A 19852-nucleotide genomic window follows, 5' to 3' on the forward strand; every position below is an offset into this window, starting at 1 on the left:
TACTCATTACTTTGAATTTACGCTATATAAAAGCTTTGCATATGACTGTAAATAGGTCAGAATTCATCCCATTATGGATAATGAGTAGGGCTCAACATCTGCTGACTATGCTAAAGCTAATTTACTTTATTGAAAAATCTATTTTCTACTGGGTGTGCAAGTGACAAAACAAATAAAGAAACCAGATAGTAGAAGAATGCTGCCAATGTCTATGACATAATCACAAGAAATTCTTACAAAAAAAAATACATAAAGTAAAATTAATCAGTGAACAAAGTATCCACATCATTTTAAGAGCGTAAACATGTAAAATATAATGCCATTGTACAAAATGTATACTATAAAGCCACAAAACAATTACCCTTACATTGCACTGTTTCCGTTTTGGCTAAAACCAGAGCATAAAACCTGAACTATGGCCATGTTTTATTTTTGTATTCCACACATGGCTTAGTTGTTTGTAGAACTTCCTGTTTTTCCAGAAACAGACAGGAAATTACAAGAGGGGAATGTCTCTAGTAAACTACTCGTTCAGTTCTGGCAGAGTATAACTTCACTGGCAGACACACCCAGGGTTAAAATTAAAGCATCACACACCTTCTGAGTCAGTTTTTTGCTTGGCACTGTCATATTCTGCCCCGCACACCTCGATCTCGATCAGAGGGCAAACTATGCCACGTCCATGCTTGGGCAGGTGCCGGGCGCCCAAAACCTTCAGAAGAGCATAAGAGGAATACAGGTTACTCCTTAAGAGCTTACACAAAATTGTAATACTGCCATACTATTTAGTATGCCAGAAAAAGACTTAATATGTCCCAATACATAGTATGTTAAATGCAGCCAAAAATATGCATTTTACTGTAGGCAAGGCAACATGTTTTTCTGGCTATTCTGACCCAGCAGAGTATGAGCAAGAGGGTTAAAGTTCAAGGTGCAACGCTATATAAATTAAGAAACATTCCACTTAGTGTTTCCCAAAGCCCAAGATGACGTCCCTCAAATGTCTTGTTTGGTCTACAACCCAAAGAATATTCAGTTTTCTCTCATAGAGGAGTGAAAACCCCCAGAAAATATTCACATTTAAATGGAATCTAAGAACTTGTTACTCCAAATGATTAAATCATTGCAGCTCTACAATATTATGAGAAAGTACTATGTCCCAATTGTATGCATTCTGCATGCAGCAGTATATGCTTTGTAAGGGTAGCTGCAGTATGCGATTTGGAGCGCAGCACGTGTCTCATTTAGGGGATAACCATGCTCTAAGGTTTGTGACTACAGCTTTGGGGGGATGTCAGGAAGTATTGCACCATTACAAGCGTGCCAATGTGTGTGGATTACTCTGACATTGAAGAACACAACAAAAGAGAAGATTCTCAAACAAGTTCTGGAGTTATGAGGAGCGTCTTTTTTCTATGCTTTAGTAAAACTGAGTGTAAAAATATGTGCATCATGTCTGTGTATTCAGATTTGACGGAATTAGGACTCAAGAGTTCAACACAAATTGCAGCAATCAGGAGCTAAGGGTTTTAAAGTACCTTAATTGCCCTCTGAGTCGTGTGTCACAGCCTGTGCTGCTGTGCCAGTAGCTAATCGTGTTGATAAATGGGCCAAATTAGCAGTACAAACTACAATAACTATCATCTCTCTAGTTTTTAGATCACAGACATGCATCTGTCCCTTTCACCTCATGTAGTATCTTTGCCTCATGTCTCTCCCTTTGCTCCCCCGCTTCAACTCTCCATTGCCTTCTGGGTAGGCTTGCCTCACATTCTAACATCTACACTTTGGTATCATGCATACACACAATCCAATCTTCACTTTGCCGTACCTCTATCTCTACAGTGACTTGTTCAAGGCCTCTTAGCGTATGTCTGTCAAAGGGATCAAAGTTTTCGTCCCTCATGATGGGCGGCTGAAGTACGTAGCCACTCCTTCCGTTCAGCATGAACAGAGCCTGGTTCATCTGCATGGGCTTATCTGAACATAGGGAGGGAAGAGGAAGGTACTTAGTTTTCTTACTAAAAAAAGGGAGTAAGAAAACAATCTTTTACGCTATTTTATCTGCTCTGACAAGAAAGCAGATACCTGCTGTCTGGAAGTTGAGTGCTACCAGCTGGGAGCCGCAGAGCCACATGGGCAGTGGGTCGTAGTTCGATGAGTCTAGTCTCTGGCCTCTGGGGTAGATCCTGGACAGCTGCAGTCGATTGTACTGCAGGAACTTCTTCCCCTTTATCTTGTTTACATACTTCTCTGCCTTGGTCTCAGGGAAGGATGACATGTCCCGGAAACAGGCCCGCTCAGTGCCAATTTCTGCGGAGGGAGAAGACAGACCTGACCTACCTGTATTGATAACGTACATGTGCCCATTTGCATTATGTCATGGATATGAAATCAGTCACATGTGTGTATTAAACTGCATGTTCACAGTCCAATAAGTGTACATAATCCTTACTCTCTTCATCAAATGGCACAGGCCTACAGTAGATGACCAGGTCGGATAATTCCAGTGCAATCTTCTTTCTCCTTTCCATCATCTTCCCCTCCTCCAGCTGGGCACAAAGACACAAAATTTCAATAGAGCTGCACCAACAGTAACACATACCACTTCTCAGTTCACAAAATCAAGCTTTCCCTCCCCTTAACCACTATTGCTTGGGTGGTTACAGCTTCCACGTATGAACACATGTAATTGTGTGAGTGTGCAGAATGGCATTCCTGACGAACACCATACGTGCTAACTGCTCAGTCAGTGTTTCCTAAATACAGATAATGGGTATTATAGGGCAAACAAGCCATTGCTATATGAGTACACATATATATTTACCTTGGCCTCTGAAGTCATGGTGACCTCACGGATCTTGGCCATCCATTCCTTCAGTTCTTCTTGGCTGTTGGCAGCGACGTCAAGCACCGGGACCATCCGCATGGAGGTACTTGGCACCAGAGAGAAGACATGAGGCCTGCTGCCCTTCCCCTCAGAACGCTCAACTGAAAATAAAATGAAAAGTAGGGTTACAAAAAGGGCAGAAAAACAGAAACAATGGTTTTCTTTCATATTTAAACTCAAACAGTGTTCCTTCAGCCACCGACAAGAATGTGGCACCATCCAAAACGAAATGTCAAAAATTTAAATATTTTCTTTCATCAATGAAAATGACATCAAATTTCAATAAAATTGTAGTAAAACACAAAAATTAAACCAAATATAAAGAGCGGCAATTTTGGAGAGACGATGTTGTTGTCATCCGCACATGATGACTGGTCTGCGCTTCACCCACTGCTGGATTTGGCTACAGAGTCAATTTCTAAACTTTAAATTTATGCGAAAGAAAAGCCAAATTTATCTGGAAACTCATACATGCTTTCTCTGTGTTTAAACTTCTTAGTCAGCTGAAATGTGATTGGAGGTGCTTTAGAAAGGTCAGAGGCAAACAGGGTTAACAAATCATTTTTACTTTGAGCACAGCAGCGAGGTGTAAAAGCCAAATGATGCAAAACACAAAAAGAAGCCCTGCTTCAAGCATCATGTGATATCACATTCTACACGATGAAAGTGATGACACTTCAACTGGTGCAATTTTGCCAGTGGTCATGTGAAGGAAGCCTTGGAACAAAGTGTTCAATCTTGTGGTTTGAGCTTTCCTACACTACCACTAGATGGAGCCAAAGAGCCTCCGAAAGGCAGAGACACACGCTCAGGTATTAACTGTTAGCAGAGACCACAACACTGCAGGACAGCATGTGCCAACACTAATGGGTGTGTATTGACTGGACTGGAGGATGTCAATAAAATACCAGATACAGAGCAGTGAGAAAAGCAATAGTATTAATAAAAACAAATAAGGAAGAATTAATAATAGAAGAGGCTGATAATGGACAAAAACAATGGTAAAGACAGTGGTCACCACTGTCTTTACCATTGTGTCAAAACAGGGGGTAAAGATTACATGTATGCATAAGACAGCCAGAAAAGGAGGTTGCCCTGTGGCAAGGTGACTGCCTGCTCTGCAGCCCTGCAACACTGAGCTGTACAGGAAGTGGAGGGGACACTCACCAATCTGACAGGAAGACACGTCCACACTTCCTCTCAGCAGATCTCCCAGAGGGCTGTTTTCTGTCATCTCCTGCTTGATAGAGAAGAGGAGGATTAGCTACGAAGTTGCCGGCCATTTTGAAGCATTAATCCAGATTACATATGTATCTCTATCTCAGTGGATAATTGACTCACAGTTCTGTCAGGCTCTGCCGCTGATGGACTGGTCTCCTCCACATAGTTAGCAGGAAACCACAGCTGCTTCTTCCCTCCACAGTCACCCTTCCACCTGGGAGGAAAAAAAACAATGGGCAAACTGGTGACAGTGGCCTTAAAATGATGCCAACACTGGGTTGATCTCATCTTTTTTAGCTTAGCTTTTTAGCTTGTACCATAGTCCCATCCTGTATAATTCATCATAAGCCTTCACTCTCTCTACCTGCACAAATGTGATTTGTCTAGATGGATAATTAAGAGCTACTTCCTGAATACATGTTATGCAGGTCACTCACCAGCCTCCTTCCTGTTTGTCCACATTAGAGATAATGGCGTTCTTAGTGAAGGAGAGCTCATCGTCCCTCTGGGCTTTATACTCGTACATGGCTCTCACCGTGCACTGAAAAGACAAGACACACATGCTCAACGTCTTCACTATATGCAGGTGCAGAATTAAACAACACATGAACTTCATATTGGACACTCACCTTAAATGTTGGCATTTGGTTGGCCTCTACATAAAAGCCTGGATTTCTGCCCTCATACAGTGACCCGTAGTCTGGCTCCTATTGGACGACAGATTGTGCATTCACTAGGCTGCAGTATGCAAACTACAGAATCGTGACATTTCTTTGTCACATTTCTTTCTAGATTTATCTCTAATTAGTGTAACTCACAGCAGTGCCTATCTTCTCCAGTGTGTCCTCATTGATGGGATAGCGCAGTTTCATTTTGCGGTACAGAGGATGCTTCTCATAGTAGCTGATGAGATCTACAAGACTGTCAAACTCTGAGGTGCCCAGCACCACGGTCTGACCCTCCTGCTGCACACGACAGTGCTTTATCTTTCCCTCAGCCCTGTGAGGAAACCACAGACATGATATCAGTGACTTTGCGTTCATTGGAAAATGAGTTATGCTAAGAAACCTCACTGTGAATGTAGAAGTTTGGAGGATTTGTCTCTCTCTTCAGTCATGTATGTACATTAAAAGGAAGTTAGACGTAAAGGAAAGTATCAATTCGTCAAGTTACCTGAAGGAAATAGCAAACGAGTTGGGTTCCGCCCTCTTCCTCACAAGGAAAGCCCCGTCACGAGGAACCCTCATCAGCATGTTCTCTGCATGGCTCCTGGAGAGGTTGGCATGGTACCACCTGGGGCAAACATCAAACACAGATATAGAGAATGCAGGGACACAACTGTTTCACTTCCCTCCTTTTATTTATTCTAGATGACGGAGTCAGCTACAAGTCTGCAATGTAAACTGTAGTCTAAAATGTTATTTAGAGTTGAGTTTATTGAATGAGATGGTACCCCCTTAAAAACACTACTCAAAAACGACCAAAGACTGAAAAAATGTAGATCACTGATGGTTCTCAGCGCTTTATAATTTTTAATTTCTTTCCAATCTGTGTGAATGCTGCTTGAGACTCACTCTTTGCTCTCGTGAGCATTGGTCTGAGGCACCGGCTCAGTCAGCTTCATCTCAAACTCGTTGCAGCGCAGCGCCACCTGCTGGTAGTGGTTGATCAGGGCAAAGAGTGTGTCAAACACCAGGTTGTCAGTCAGGTAGAACTTGGGGCTGCCGGCCTCCTGCCGAGAGTGGATACGACAGTGCTGCACCCGCCCTGAACGCCTGGTGCAGAGAGGGGACAACAAAAGACCCAAAAAAAAAGAAACCGTGAGAGATCAACATTTTGTTCTGTTTGTTTATAAGTCATTGAGGTGACTCCACTCACATGAAGTCTATGCAGACTGAAGATGAATGATCACATTTCAGACTGTGAAAATAACCTCATTGAATCAACGATGGACCTTTTGACATTCATCTGCCCGTCTGTCACTGTTATTGGCACAACTTGATCATACAGAACACGCAGCACGAGTTAAGTCCACTGACACACGTCAGAGTTTTCCACTAACACAAAGTATACCATAGATAAGGCTACATACAGGCAACAATTTCAGAAATTCCATTATCATGATAAAATAGCATGTTATAAATGCCTATTAAAATCTAACTGAACATTTATAAACAAACAATATTCATCATACAATTAAATGCAATTAACAGCACTCAATGTCCATTTCCCATTAATCTTTCTATACAGTTCATTATTCCCAAACAAATACAGAACAAGTGCCGTTTAATACTGTATAAAATGTCTAAAAGGTTTGCAGATACTTTGAATGCAAACTCATGTGCTCCATTACCAGAAAGACAGTGTGTAGTCTCCCACAAATGTCTCGCTCTCTCGGACAAGGAAGGAGCCATCAGGAGCTCCAGTCTCCATGCAGTACTCGGACAGTAACCTCTCAGCTATCTGCCGCCCGTCCCGCCCTGCGCCCAGCTTCCCGTGGAACCATTTCTCTGTCACATGCTGGTCCATACCGTTGGACACCTAGAAGATTAGATGGGGGAGGTGTTAGTCGTCTGACATCCATGGTTTTTCACAAGCTTGAGTAGCAACAGCTTAAAATAATTCCCTCACCGGCCACCTACTTTCACATGCCCAAAAAAAGAGAGACACCTGTTACAAGTTCAAGTTCAAAATCATGAATAGTGATTGTCATCTCAATGTATATCAACAGCAGATACGGCCTACTAACCTCTCTGTGCTCCTCCTCATCATCGTTACCCTGGTTACTGGAAGTCTCTTCTGAGTAGTAGATCTTAGTGCTGGTCAGGACAAAGAAGTGAGGGTACCACTCCTGGGGGGGGGAGTGAGGAAGAACAGAGAGACAATAAGCTCAAATGGCTTAATTAAATATATAGAGAGCCACGTGTCGCACTGAAAAGTGGCCCATGTAGGCAAGAATTATTTAATCATCTACAAGAACAACAAAAGCAGTTCATAAAAGTTAAAACCCGGTTCTAAAAACAAGCTTAGAGTTCACCCATGATGTAGCCTCCAGAATGCAATTTAGGCATGATGAACAGGCTTACATGATTAATGGGGTCTTCCAGGTACAGGATGCCGTTTTTGATGGAGTTGCTGATATCGTTCTCTGAGTAGGGAGTGGAGGTGGACACCTCCTCATAGGCACTGCCTTCTGCTAGCTTCTTATGCTACAGCAGATGGTGAGGGGGAAAAGGGGACATACAATCAGAAACATTATACTTCATCAGATGACTGCACAAAGCATCCATTCATACTTTTTCCTGTAGAAAAAAGGCACAAAAAGATCAAATGATTTCTCATGAATTCAGGTGGCTCCTGACCTTGATGAGGATCTTCCTCTTGAGCTGGGTGGGTGAGGGCAGGCCATCCGCTGCGATATCCACCGCCTTGGTCAGCAGCATCTCCCCAAAAACCTTCTTAAAGTAAGCGGCCATATTCCTCTGCTGCACAATACTACAGTGGTCCTCAATGGACAGGATGATTGGATAGCTGTAGGAGGGCCACAGATCAGAACTTCAGATATGTAAGGCAGAAATTCCCTCTTCATCTGTGTGTCACACTGTCTCAGTGTGATTTTTTTATTTTCTCAAACACTACAATGATGAGTGATGTCACTGCATTGTTTCCTGTAATATCTATTTCTGTATCTTTGTCAACACTTCTCCTTTTATCATCTCATCGCCACTGACGGCTGTAAAAATAAACCAAGCGGGTTGCACTTGTGGAGACTCACTCGGATGTGACGAAGGCGTGCTCTTTGATGGTGGTCAAGACATCAAAAAACTTGATTTTTGTTGTGAGGGTGTGTCCGTGGTAGATGACTGGCATTCCATCTGGACCATCCCAACAGTCCACTGAAAGTAAACACACACACACACACACACAAACACACACACACACACACAATGCACGCAATCTTACTTAATCTACTATGCTACATACAAAAAAAAGAGTAAGTATACATGAATGCAGATGTATTTTATAGTTCCAGAGCAGTTTTAAGACCTTAAACTCTAGAAGTGCCAACAGGTAAAATTTACCCACAGCTGTTTTTTGACAGCATGCAACTTTGTTTTAATAAAATATTCTTTTATAATATATACGTCCCCCATTGTTTAACATTTCCTAAATATGCGTTACGTTACAGATTGTCAAGATAAAGTCATATTTAACAAATGGGAATTTAAACCTACAAAGCGCCAGGCATCAGACTTCCTCACTGGATTGAGGGAAGTGAGAGTCTGATGGTGTGGAGGTTTCAGGACTGAGCAATGTGTCCTGAGTTGATTCTACATCCGACGGGTCATCTGACAGCGATCCACTTGTAGAAGCTAAACATGCATAAATGTTGCATCTGCATTTACTTTTTTTTTTTACTAGCCAATAGAGCAAGGCAAAATAGATTGCTAACATTTGGTTACATCATTGATCATCAAATGCTGCAGTGGATCATTTGTTCTTTTCAAACCACCTGTTACCCTATAATGTACAATTATTGTAATAGATATAAAACATAGGCCAACAGGCCTAATACAATCAAATGTAGCCTAGATAAACATTTACAAAAAAAGACTGTCTAAAGTAGTCTTTCCCTCTGACACAGGTGTGTTTTGCGGTCCCTTAAGGAGAGTGTGCGGCTCCCTCATGTGTTTTTTGACCTGTGAAGAGTGTGTATTTTTCGACCGCAGTGTATTGTTTAGCAAAAGTGATCATTATACATTTGTACGTTAGGTAAAAATCTACTTTGCATTTTGGAATTGATTTGAACCTTTCTTTTCAGAAATAGGCATATTTTCGTTTGGACTTATGTACTGATAATTGTTTGGATACACACAAGTCTGAATCAAACTAGCAGGTCAAACACCTCATATTCTACATTATTATTGTTTAGTCCTACGAAAACAGTGTAATAGTCAATCGTTTCTTCTAAATTGTAAGCTGCATTTAAATTCAGACAGTGTTTATAATGCAACTGGGTGGATGGCATCAAAATAGCCACTTCACGAGGACGTGCGCTTCACAGATACAAAGAACGCAGGTGAATTACCTGCATGGTGAAGGCACAATAGAATCAGACTAAAGCATTCAGTAAATGCCTGAAGTGCAGGGATGCTGTCTGTAAAAATCACAATCTCAATGCATTCTAATCGCCGGTCAATTTTAACTGTTGGCGGTTTTAGGTGTACAGCAACACCTGGTGCTTTTAGTGTTAAATTTGAAGACACACAAGTTTACGTCATGTTTGTTTACTTCTGTTTGAGGCAAAGCAACACTTTAGCAAGTCCTATTTATAGAAACCTGCTTGACACGGGATTGGTGTAAAAGGCCATACAGCCCTGTTGTGTAACAGCAAGTGGACGTGCTAGTGTGTAGGTAAGGGTGTGGCGGCTGCATTGAAAGCAGGGGGTGAGACAGTTAATTACAAGGTTGAAAGTCAAGTGGTGGTGATTTACTGTACGTGGGTAACACAGCAGTATGTGTATGTGTGTTTACCCACATTCAATACAGCGGCAGCCCATCCTCAGACAGCGAGCGTACGCCTCCAGGGACGACTCACTGGAAAACTGGTCTCCCGTCAGGTAGCTAAAAATAAGCATATAACGTCAAAGTATGCACACAAATAACACACTCGCATCTAACCAGTCTTTCAAAGGATTCACACGTCAGGCACCACACACACTTTCCATGGTGGTAGCACAAACACATTGATAGTGCTATATCAAAAGGGCTTTCTCTCTTTTGTTGACAGGAGTAAACACTTCTTACTCATTCAGTCGGTCAAATCAAACCTAATCAAAGCAACATGGGAAATTTTCATCACGCTGCTCCAATGAGTATTGTTTCACATCTAGTAGTACATAAGGCTATCACATTTGAACTGCATTTCACACAATTTTCAATGGGAGGAAGTATGATGATGTATGAAGCCAGTTCAAAAGCCCCCTTTGGTTAGAGGTTTTAAGAGAGGATGCCAGCCTTAAGTGTTCCCAAGGCCTATTTTACAACTGGTTGAACTTTACAGAAGCTTGACATAATGTAATGTATGCATGAAAGCTATGGGTGCCGTTCTTACGTGTTGTGCGATGAGGAGATCCAGTAGTGGGACAGGGGGTTGTTCATATTCTCAGGACAGACCTGGTCCAGGGAGGAATCCCAAATGCTGTTCTCTTTGGAGAACAGGAATGTCAGGAGCTATACGGGAAGAGAGGAGGGCAGTGAAAACGAGGCGGAATTCAAATGTGTGGACTTTACAGCACTCACAGACTTAACCGATGTGTTTCTGGGAAGTCTGCAAGAGACTAGGACTGTCCAATCCATAATTCATCAAGTCTACAAAAGCCTCAAGCAAACTTCAGCTTTGACAGATTATTACACCTGTTCATAGCCATATAATTTAGATAGGACAATGTAAAAAAGTAATAATAACAATAACAACAACAACAAGACCAGCAAGTATGCATAATAGAGTCCATAACCCCCAAAACAATTCGGACCTGGAAGCTCACTGACCAAAAGCGATTAGGAAGCTGTGAGCATACTAGGCTTTTATAGGTGGTGGAACAAACATTTGTACCCTTGAGCAGCTTAGAAGCCCTCCAGCAGTACACTGCCAAGATCTGATCCAACACTGGACATTATTTGTATCGGAACACATGCATGTGTTCCACCACTCAAGTTTGTAACACTCCTAAATGCTTGGAAAACCATGGAGCAGCTGTCTAGTGGGCAACTTGTACATAAGTTAACAAGTGTAGAATGTTTAATAAATAAATGAGATCTGATGTTTTTCCACATACAGAATATGCATTAACATAATAATTTGGATTTGTTTTTTTATAATCTAAGAATCCTCAGGGTTTACAGTTAATATAATCTTTCAAGTACGAGATTAAGTTTGCAGTTTCCATTCTCGAAAATATAAAAACAATAAATAGGGTACAAAATGGAACAATTATTAAATTTAAGTATTACATTCTATTAGGACTGTTAATACTCATGTAAAGGGAACATTTTAACTATGTATTATATAACTCCTTTATATATAAAGAAGCAAACCCTGCACACCTTTAATAAAGTAAATGGTTAATTTGGAGGAAAAAACTAAGATGGGTAAAGTAATTGGATTAATATGCATTAAAAAAAGAAAAAGTTTGACATCCTGTCTCATCACCCCATGGACGAGCACCTTTGCACCTATCTGCCACAGTGTGAATGACTCACGTCTGCAAAAGTTGAGGAGGGTGGACATTTGGATCCAAAGACAAATAAACTGTGGCATTTGCTGTCCTATTAGGACAAAAAAAACTGAATCCCCAGCAGCTCCAGCAGTATGGTTAAATACTTTACCCTGCACTCTGGATTAGGGCTGAAACTATTCATAGATTAAATCGATTCCTAAAATGCATCGCGGCTTCGTTTAATCCATATAACTATATAGCACACTTTTTCGCACGGACACTTCTTACTGTCGCACATCGCGTTTACGTGTGAACACAACGTAATTATGATGCTGCCGTTTCAAAGTGGAGGAAGAGAGAGAAAATAGCGAGGGGCGGAGAAGAAAATGTCCAAAGTATGAGATTATTTCAAGCTAAAATAAAATAACAACTCTGTAATGTCACAGTCCGTTCCCCGTAAAACGAAACTTATGTCGCCTTGCAACAGCCCGACGGCGCCTGATTAGAAAGCACCCAGTGTTCTGCCACCACAGACAGTAACAGCAACTTTAGCATTTAACTGAAATCATAATTGTTAAGTGGAAGGCTAGCCAAAGTAAGCCATAGTCCCCAGCTGAAAATGTATACACGTGCGTTTGTTGTTCTCCTGGTTAAACTGGGGGCACCACTACCAAGCAAAAGGACTTCTTACACGACGCATCGATGAAATAATCCATAGAAGCTTCGAGTACTAAAATCATCATTAGCTGCAGCCTTACTCTGTATTTTAATAGACTGTGTGTAGCAATAACTAAGGGTGTATTCACATACACATCTATCTTGTTTGGTTCGATTCAGAATCATACTAGAGTTCGTTTTCAGAATCAGCATCAGCTTTATTGCCAGGTATGTTCCCCATTGGTGCTGATCTTTTGGGCACGTGTGAATACAGCAATTGCACCCAGCTGAAGAGGTGGTGTCGGTACAGTTCCAAATGAACTCTGGCACGGTTCGTTTAAGCTGTGAAAGTGGCTCGACCTCAATCCGACCCAATTGCAGAAAGCACTGCGCCTTTTTGGAGTTTAAATGGCAGTGTAAAAGCAAACTGCAGCAAAAAAAACAACAACATTGCATTTGGTCCAAACCAAAGCAAGCGAACAAGTGGACTTTGGTGGTCTGAATTCTTCTTATACACAGTTTTTTTTTTAGGTGTTATTTTTAGCATTACCGCAGCCTGTACACATGCTATCTAACACGCTACTACCTTAGGCAGGAAGACAATACCAACTCTTGCAGCAGCTTCCTCTTCTCTTTAGTCAATCATAGCTTTATGGTGACCACAAAAAGCATCCTTCGCTTTCCATAGAACTCTCACATGGCGCCACAGTCAATAACCTTTTCTATCTGTGTGGGAGGCAGAGCCTTGGGCTGAGATCATGGCTATCCTTGTCAATTTCTGAGCATGTCCCACCCACGGCAACACGGGGGGGGGGGGTTATCGGAAAACACAGCTTCCCAAAAAAAACAAAAAAACAAACACGTTTACTTTTATTCCCCATTTGTAAGCAAAGACACAGGGGAGAGCATGAAGAGAATAGAGAGGAAAAGGGGGAAAAAGGAAGTGGTAGATGTCGAAAGAGTGTGTACCTCGTCTTGTTGGAAATAAGGCTGCTCCACTTCTCTCAGGGGGTCTTTCAGGTAGCTGAACATAAATTCCTGAACCTTGTTGTTGGATGTGGCCCACATTTCCTGGATTCACGCACAAACATAGATGTACTTGTCTGTACTGGAGCAAGCAAATAAAACAAATCTGCAATCAACTAGAGGTCCAATGGCCCAGAGACGTTACCTTTTGAGACTCCAGGAGGAAGCTCTTGAAGTCGTCGAGGGAGATCCTCTGTTCTGGTCTGTCGACGAACCTGTAATAATGGTTCGCTTCAGTGAGCACACATCTGTGACGCTGCAAAGACTTACTGTGCGTATGTCTAGTTTTGACCTACCTCTGTAGAAATGGGATCTCCATCTGAAAGATTAGAGAAAAGGGAACATTTCAGGTAATTAATGAAAGTGCTGTGTTTTCAGTGTGTAAAGTACTTGTCGTCAAATGGACATAGACATCCTGTAGGGGGCTGGGTGGTTAGTCGCAGGGGGCACTGAGGTCATCCATTTAATCTGACCCCAGCCAGCCTGCCATCTCTCATCAGTGTGTGTGTATGTGTGTGTGTGTGCGCCCTAATGGCCTGCACCAGAGGGGTTTGGTGGGTTTTTAAACCGGTCCATATTGATCTCACAGCCATTTGAGAACAGACAGATGGGGGAGGAAGGGTGCCTTGGCAGGGCATCAGAGCTTGGGGATGAAAGTGCTTGGACAGAACTATCTGTGCATACATAAAATGACTGCACTTACATTTTTCTGGGCATCAAACATGAGGCTGCGATAGAGCTGGGCAAACTGGCTAAAGGACACGTCTCCGTTCCTCAACTCTGAGTCCTGCAAAACAAGTAGAGCAAGTGAGAGAGAAAGCAAAAAGGCCGTTAACGGCAAATCATAAATCTTTAGCTTCCAGCGACATCATTTTGAAAGGGAAGTGAGCAGGGAGATGGAGTGGGAAGGGGGGCGTTTGTGCTAAGTAGAAGGAGGTTACCGGAAGTTTCTCTCGGAGGAACCTCATGTTGGGAACCCTGTAGTTGACCTGGCTCAGCATGCTCTTCAGATCCTTACAGGATATCCTAAAACACATACGCATGTTTTGTTGAGAACTGAAACACAAACATGGATACGCACGTACAATAAGCGCAGACTTCTGCTAACTTGCACGCATCGCTCCTGTTATGGTGCCGACAAATCATTTTGAAATTTACAGACTTACTGAAAGCTTGCACCCCCCACCCCACACACACACCCCCCAATGCTCTGCTGAGTGTTTTTGTCTTCACTTTTACTACACAGCCTGGAATTTTGGCCCGAGAGGACAATACTACTGCAGCGTAACAAAGGCCTTTTCGTCAGGGATGTAACAGACAAACATCTCTGTACATCTCCTCTATCCTCTGCAGTCTGTTTCCTGCTGCAGGAAGAGGTGCTGGTGTGCGGCTGAGAGGTTAGTTCCTTCACTACACCTCAACAAAGCTGTCTCACAGACACCTACCAGCCTGGTGCAGCTAGTCTACTTTTCTCTAGATGACACACTGGCAAAAGGACCCACAACTGCTGCACCAAATAATCGAGTTATATGTAACTTCACCCATTTCCTGTGCGAATAATCTCATGAACTCTCAAGTTTAAAATTGTTTAACTGGGCAGACTTACCTGTCTTCTCTGTTGCGATCAACGGCGTAGAACTGCTTACGTAACCATCTAATAAAAAAAGAGAAAGAGAGAATTAAGAATTATGCAGCTTATTATCATACGCTGTCTGTCCACAGCACCTCATAATAACATCAGTTTTGGATGGGATGTGCAGCCACTTGTATACTGTTTACCTCTCTATCTGGAGCGGTGTCGGAGACTTTAGTGTGTCGGCCACAAGCCAGTTTAACCCCTTCACCCACATGGTCATCTCCTCATCAGACGTTGCTGAGGGAAAAAAAATAAAATAAATCAACACATAACAATATAACAGTATTTTCAGATTTCTTTCTTTTTATTTCTTTGTATAGTGCTGCAACTACCGATCATTTCCATATCGATTCATTTAGCGATTGTTTTCTCGACTAAGAGATCTTTTTTTGTCTGACTAACAGTCTAAACCTTTATAATATTCAATGTCATATTTGACAAAGAATAAACACACATTGTCACATTTGAGAAGCTGGAACCAGAGAATCTTTGGTAATTTTACATGTAAAATGACAAGATGAATAATCGATTATCAAAACAGTTGCGGATGAATAGACTAATCCTTGCAGTTCTAGTATTCTGTGCTGTTCAGATTGTAAAGCCCTTTGAGTAAAAGTTGTGATTTTGGGTTCACTTGATAGTGGCACTAAAGCTCCAACTTTTGAACATTTAATCAAGACCAGCTTTTGTTTTGGTACTATAAGTTAAGATGTATTCATTCAGAGTCCCATCTGTACAAAAAAACTACAATTAATAAGTCCACAAGAGTAGGGGTGTCCAGATCCAATCTCAAAGATCAGTATCGAGGCCGATCAAGGCATTTTTTAAAACTGATCTATATTGGGTTTATTGAGCTATATTAAGCCCAAGCAGATCCTTTGTTTTTTGTCTTTGTTTCACACAGGTGTTTTTTACTCATGAAGCTTTCATGCAGATCACTGCAAAGAGTGCAGCAGCCGTCTGTCTACTTCTCCACCACTTCGCTGAGCTCCGCCCGCGGGGAAACACCACACACCGTCAACTACAGCCAAACGCAGTACGAGACGGTTTATTTATGTCATATACACACTTTTTGTGCACTTGTTTGATTTCAGCTCAGTGTGAGAATCTCTTGCGTTTTGTTGTCATCTATGGTGCATGGTGGTTCGTTGCCTAGCCCCCTGCTCGGAGCAGAGACAAGACAGCGGTGGAGAGCCAACAGCAACCACACTCACCACGCCACAGCGAGAACAAAAGCCCCACAAGTAAAAAGCCAGTAAGAGTAATTAATTAACGTAAGCTGTGCAAAAGATGTACAGAGGGCGAAAACCCCCCCAGTTATTTCAGGTAACTCAGGCAACAGCTGCATCGAAGCAATACGACACTTTCAAAAGGAGAGAGAAATTCCTTTGAGAAAGCGAAAGTCCAAAAGGATTATTTTTATTTATCTTATAAAAAGGAACAGCTTGGAATACAATGCAGAGCAATTCAACTGTCAAGCATATACATTGAATGTTAAATGACTTGATTGGGGGCAAAAACCTTAATTGGGACATCCCTCAAAAATCAGTGGTACTCAGGGTTAACTGAGGGACGTTTGCAGTTCATGAGCGTATTATTGTTAAAAACAGGATGGTAACGTGGATTGCTTATACATCTGTAGGTATGTGAGCCTGTGGTGGTGTCTGTGCGTACCTGCCAGGCTGAGTGATTTAAGGCGAAACTCTGTGCCATACAGGATGACAAAGCTGTGAGCCTGGTCCTGCCGCGCTGCCGAGTCCTCCACATAGCGCTCAAAGTCCCGTGGCTTCTGTCCGGAACGGATCTCCTTGATCTCCCGAATGTCAACTGGAGACACAGACACACACGTACAGTTAAAACACAGAACTTTCCTTGCACAGAGAAAGATGTCCTCAGTAGAGCTGGGGGATGCGGTTGAAACCAAAATCTTGATATTAATATGACTAATTTTACGTTGCAATATGCAAAATCCCATGTAAAAACAATTATGTTTAACACACTTAATTATGCTTTACATCATAGAGGTCTAACAAACCTTTGCTTGGAAATATTAATTTGGCGAACAGAATAACAACAAAACAAAAATATTATCTTCATAAAACCACTCAAGGTCCATAAACAATCGTATTGAATTATCGTCATATCGTTAGTGTTTTATAATTTAATTTATTGATCATTTAATTTCATAAATCAGATGTTTTTGTTGTTGCTTCAATAATTCTCATACTAACCTTCTAGCATACAGACCAACACACAGCATGTGCGAGATATTTCAAGCCCCCAACCACATTAAACAGTGAAACTGAGGCCACTGCCTAAACCACACTTCAGGTGAAGACATACACAAAACAAATATGGATTTCAAATGAAGAGGATGATCAAATCACTGACCCCAAATTAACCCCAGTTTGCTTTTCACCACTGAAATATACCAAAACCACCAATTACTGATCTGACAACTTAAGACTGAGTCAGAAACTGACCGGGCGAATATAACAGATTATAAACACGTTGCAGACATATTGTATCTGGGTATACAAACAAGAAGAAAGAACAAAGTGTATACGACAGTAGAATATAAAAGTTGTACATTACTTAACAAATCTGCCTACTGAGCTCAAGCAGCCTATATCTTGTACTTTCTCTACCCTGGATTGGTAAAAAAATAAACACAAGACTGCTTCGTCGTTTATCTTTAGGAATGATACAACTGAAGAAAAAAAACTGGTGCAATTTTGTCTCAAGTCCATTTATAGCCAGTCAGAAAATTTACGAGTGTGTAGGCTATAAAGTAACTCAACGCGTTCCTATCAGCGTTGTATTAGTAGCAGGGACTCTCCTGCTAAACGCACGCACTTCTTTCAGCTCCTGCTTCTCTTCCTGCCCCTGAACCACACATCCTGTGCTTTTGTCGCCTACACACCACATCTGTGCTTACGTAAAGGTGAGCATGTGCATGTTCTCTTCTCAAGCATTTAAAAAAAAAAAAAACACAAAAAAAAAGTATGTCTTCTCAAGCAGAATTTCACCACGCTGAGATATCTAAATCATACATCATATCTCGGTGTACTTCACCCGCCAGATGGGCCAGCAGACTTCCGCTGAGAGCAAGGAGGCTTCGACAGGCTGATCTGTTAAGACAACACTTTGAGTCATTCGAGTCAAAATATTTAGAGCTCGCCTCAGACAGATGCAGGAAATAAAGAGATAGCCAGAGGTGTAACCTTACCAAAAGGAGATGAGAGGAGGTATCCTGCAACACACTCCCACACTTCCTCCTGTTCTCCATCTTGCCTTCCAAACTATTTTTCGACACCACGGGCAATAAAATACCTACGTTTCTATACCAAAATGATACTTTACTTTGGAGGAATGTTTAATTTTTCTCAGAAAGCAAAATCTTTCATATATTATATGTCTAAAACACAAGCAGCAATACAAGATGTTTGCATGAAAAAGAAAGACTAGTGCTTAATCAGCCAGTCGTTCTATTATTTGCCAACTATTTTGGTTTTACTCATGTAAGACCTCTTATCAAGGACAAACAGTAAAATTTTGCTGGGTCCAGTATCTGAAATGTGAGGATTTACTACTTTTCTCTGTTTTATAGTACTGCAAATGACATAAAACATGAATACCATTTGTGCATTTGATTATTGGATAGTAAAAACAAAACTATTAGAAGATGTCACCTTGTGCTGTGACGGGGATTTGTCACCATTCTCTGATATTTTATCAACTAAACGATTGATTAATCAAAGAATAATCAAATGGTTAAACTATAATGAAAATAAATGTTAGCTGAAGTCCTTATAACATCTATATTAAATTGGCAACATTTTGATTTAAATCAAACTATCTGATCAAAGAAGAAGTAAACAAGATTACAAATGTTACTGGAAATTTGATGCCAACCTTTGGAAAATTGACACTTGGTGCTATGGCCAAAAAAAGAGGTTTGATCAAAACCCAGCTCACCCTCACCACACCTTCAATTCATTACATGCATTACAACAGAGCGGTTGGTTCTGTTAGATGTGTGCAGTTGCAGGGGAGGGAAAACTAGAACTGCACTATGTTGATGAATAATAATGTTGCTGTTATTTTGCTGGATATTGGAACCGTGACATGAATGACATTTAGAGCTGCAACGATCAAACGGTCATTTTTCATGCAATTATTTTAAACATTCGCTGGTTAAAGCTTCTAAAATGTGACAACTTACTGCTATTCTTTGTCCTATCGGGTTGAAAACTTAATATTTTTGGAGTTTTGGACTGTTTAGTTGGGGGGAAAACCAACTTGAATACATCTGTTTGGGCTTTGTGAAAACAGCAGGCATCTTTCACTATTTTCTTAAATTTTATAGACAAAATGAGCTATGAAATGAAATAATGGTCAAATTGATCAAGAATGAAAATAATTGTTAGTTGCAGTCATAACTCCATTCCATGTTTGACCGCAGACTAAATAAAATCTAGACTGTAGCAGTTAAACAGGTTCATATTGCACTAAAATGTTCGAGTGTAGCCTAGAGGGTGACAGTGTTTCCACTCACACATCAGCTGATCCGTATCAGCTTCTTTAAAATGACTTTGGGTAAAGTCATACAGCTATATGGATTCTGTTCCCCATTCCAACACTTTGTAAATACAGCGAGTAAAACTGCACTTGTTTTCCAGTGACAACCTGATGTTCACAACAATCTTTTCATACAGACAAAAAAAACATCTAAAAGCAGATTCTGATTGTGTAACCGTGTTGCTGCCTGCAGGATATAGTCCCACTAACTTGTTGATATCCAGTAATTCTCATAAATAAACTTGGCTGGGCTGACACCATGCGTGTGTTAGCCCAGCTATGGAAAAAGCAGTCAGATAGAGGACAGTCTCCAGACGTGTGCAGGTCATTCCATTCACATACACAGGACACGAACGACCTGATGATTCTCCATTATTTAGAAAAGTTCCTCTCCAAAGTAAAGTCCAGGAAATAGCAGACAACATTTAACAGCTGTTGAATGCAGGTCAATGGGGGCTCATCCAGTATTGTGACTGATAACCACCAGTATCAATAACGTTCAGGCGCAGCATCTTGTATGAATAGTTGGTCACATTTGTGGTTATTCACACTCCGCGGAGAGACACATGCAACAAAACACCACACATTCCAAGCTTCAGTGCACCATTCAAATGATGGTGA

At 41.3% G+C, this 19852-nt stretch overlaps 1 protein-coding gene across 2 annotated transcripts in view; it reads right to left on the reverse strand.

Moving 5' to 3' along the window:
• plcg1 (phospholipase C, gamma 1) overlaps nt 1-19852 on the reverse strand; it is a 32896-nt gene that overhangs the window by 5345 nt on the left and 7699 nt on the right. Inside the window, exons 3-29 of one of the 2 annotated variants that reach the window (XM_046056317.1) lie at nt 16325-16477; nt 14794-14887; nt 14621-14668; nt 13956-14040; nt 13718-13801; nt 13311-13333; nt 13160-13229; nt 12958-13059; nt 10227-10345; nt 9651-9736; nt 7887-8007; nt 7474-7642; nt 7198-7320; nt 6861-6962; nt 6465-6652; nt 5686-5886; nt 5285-5404; nt 4930-5110; nt 4741-4818; nt 4549-4652; nt 4232-4325; nt 4058-4130; nt 2828-2991; nt 2456-2552; nt 2089-2313; nt 1832-1980; nt 598-712 (exon numbers count right to left, since the gene is read on the reverse strand). In XM_046056317.1, the coding sequence (XP_045912273.1) occupies nt 598-712; nt 1832-1980; nt 2089-2313; nt 2456-2552; nt 2828-2991; nt 4058-4130; nt 4232-4325; nt 4549-4652; nt 4741-4818; nt 4930-5110; nt 5285-5404; nt 5686-5886; nt 6465-6652; nt 6861-6962; nt 7198-7320; nt 7474-7642; nt 7887-8007; nt 9651-9736; nt 10227-10345; nt 12958-13059; nt 13160-13229; nt 13311-13333; nt 13718-13801; nt 13956-14040; nt 14621-14668; nt 14794-14887; nt 16325-16477 (3168 nt within the window). The remainder of the gene's footprint in view (nt 1-597; nt 713-1831; nt 1981-2088; nt 2314-2455; nt 2553-2827; nt 2992-4057; nt 4131-4231; nt 4326-4548; nt 4653-4740; nt 4819-4929; nt 5111-5284; nt 5405-5685; nt 5887-6464; nt 6653-6860; nt 6963-7197; nt 7321-7473; nt 7643-7886; nt 8008-9650; nt 9737-10226; nt 10346-12957; nt 13060-13159; nt 13230-13310; nt 13334-13717; nt 13802-13955; nt 14041-14620; nt 14669-14793; nt 14888-16324; nt 16478-19852) is intronic. The other variant, XM_046056318.1, reaches the window with a different exon arrangement.

The sequence above is a fragment of the Micropterus dolomieu genome, linkage group LG08 (assembly GCF_021292245.1).
Source record: "Micropterus dolomieu isolate WLL.071019.BEF.003 ecotype Adirondacks linkage group LG08, ASM2129224v1, whole genome shotgun sequence".
Classification (NCBI taxonomy): Eukaryota; Metazoa; Chordata; class Actinopteri; order Centrarchiformes; family Centrarchidae; genus Micropterus; species Micropterus dolomieu.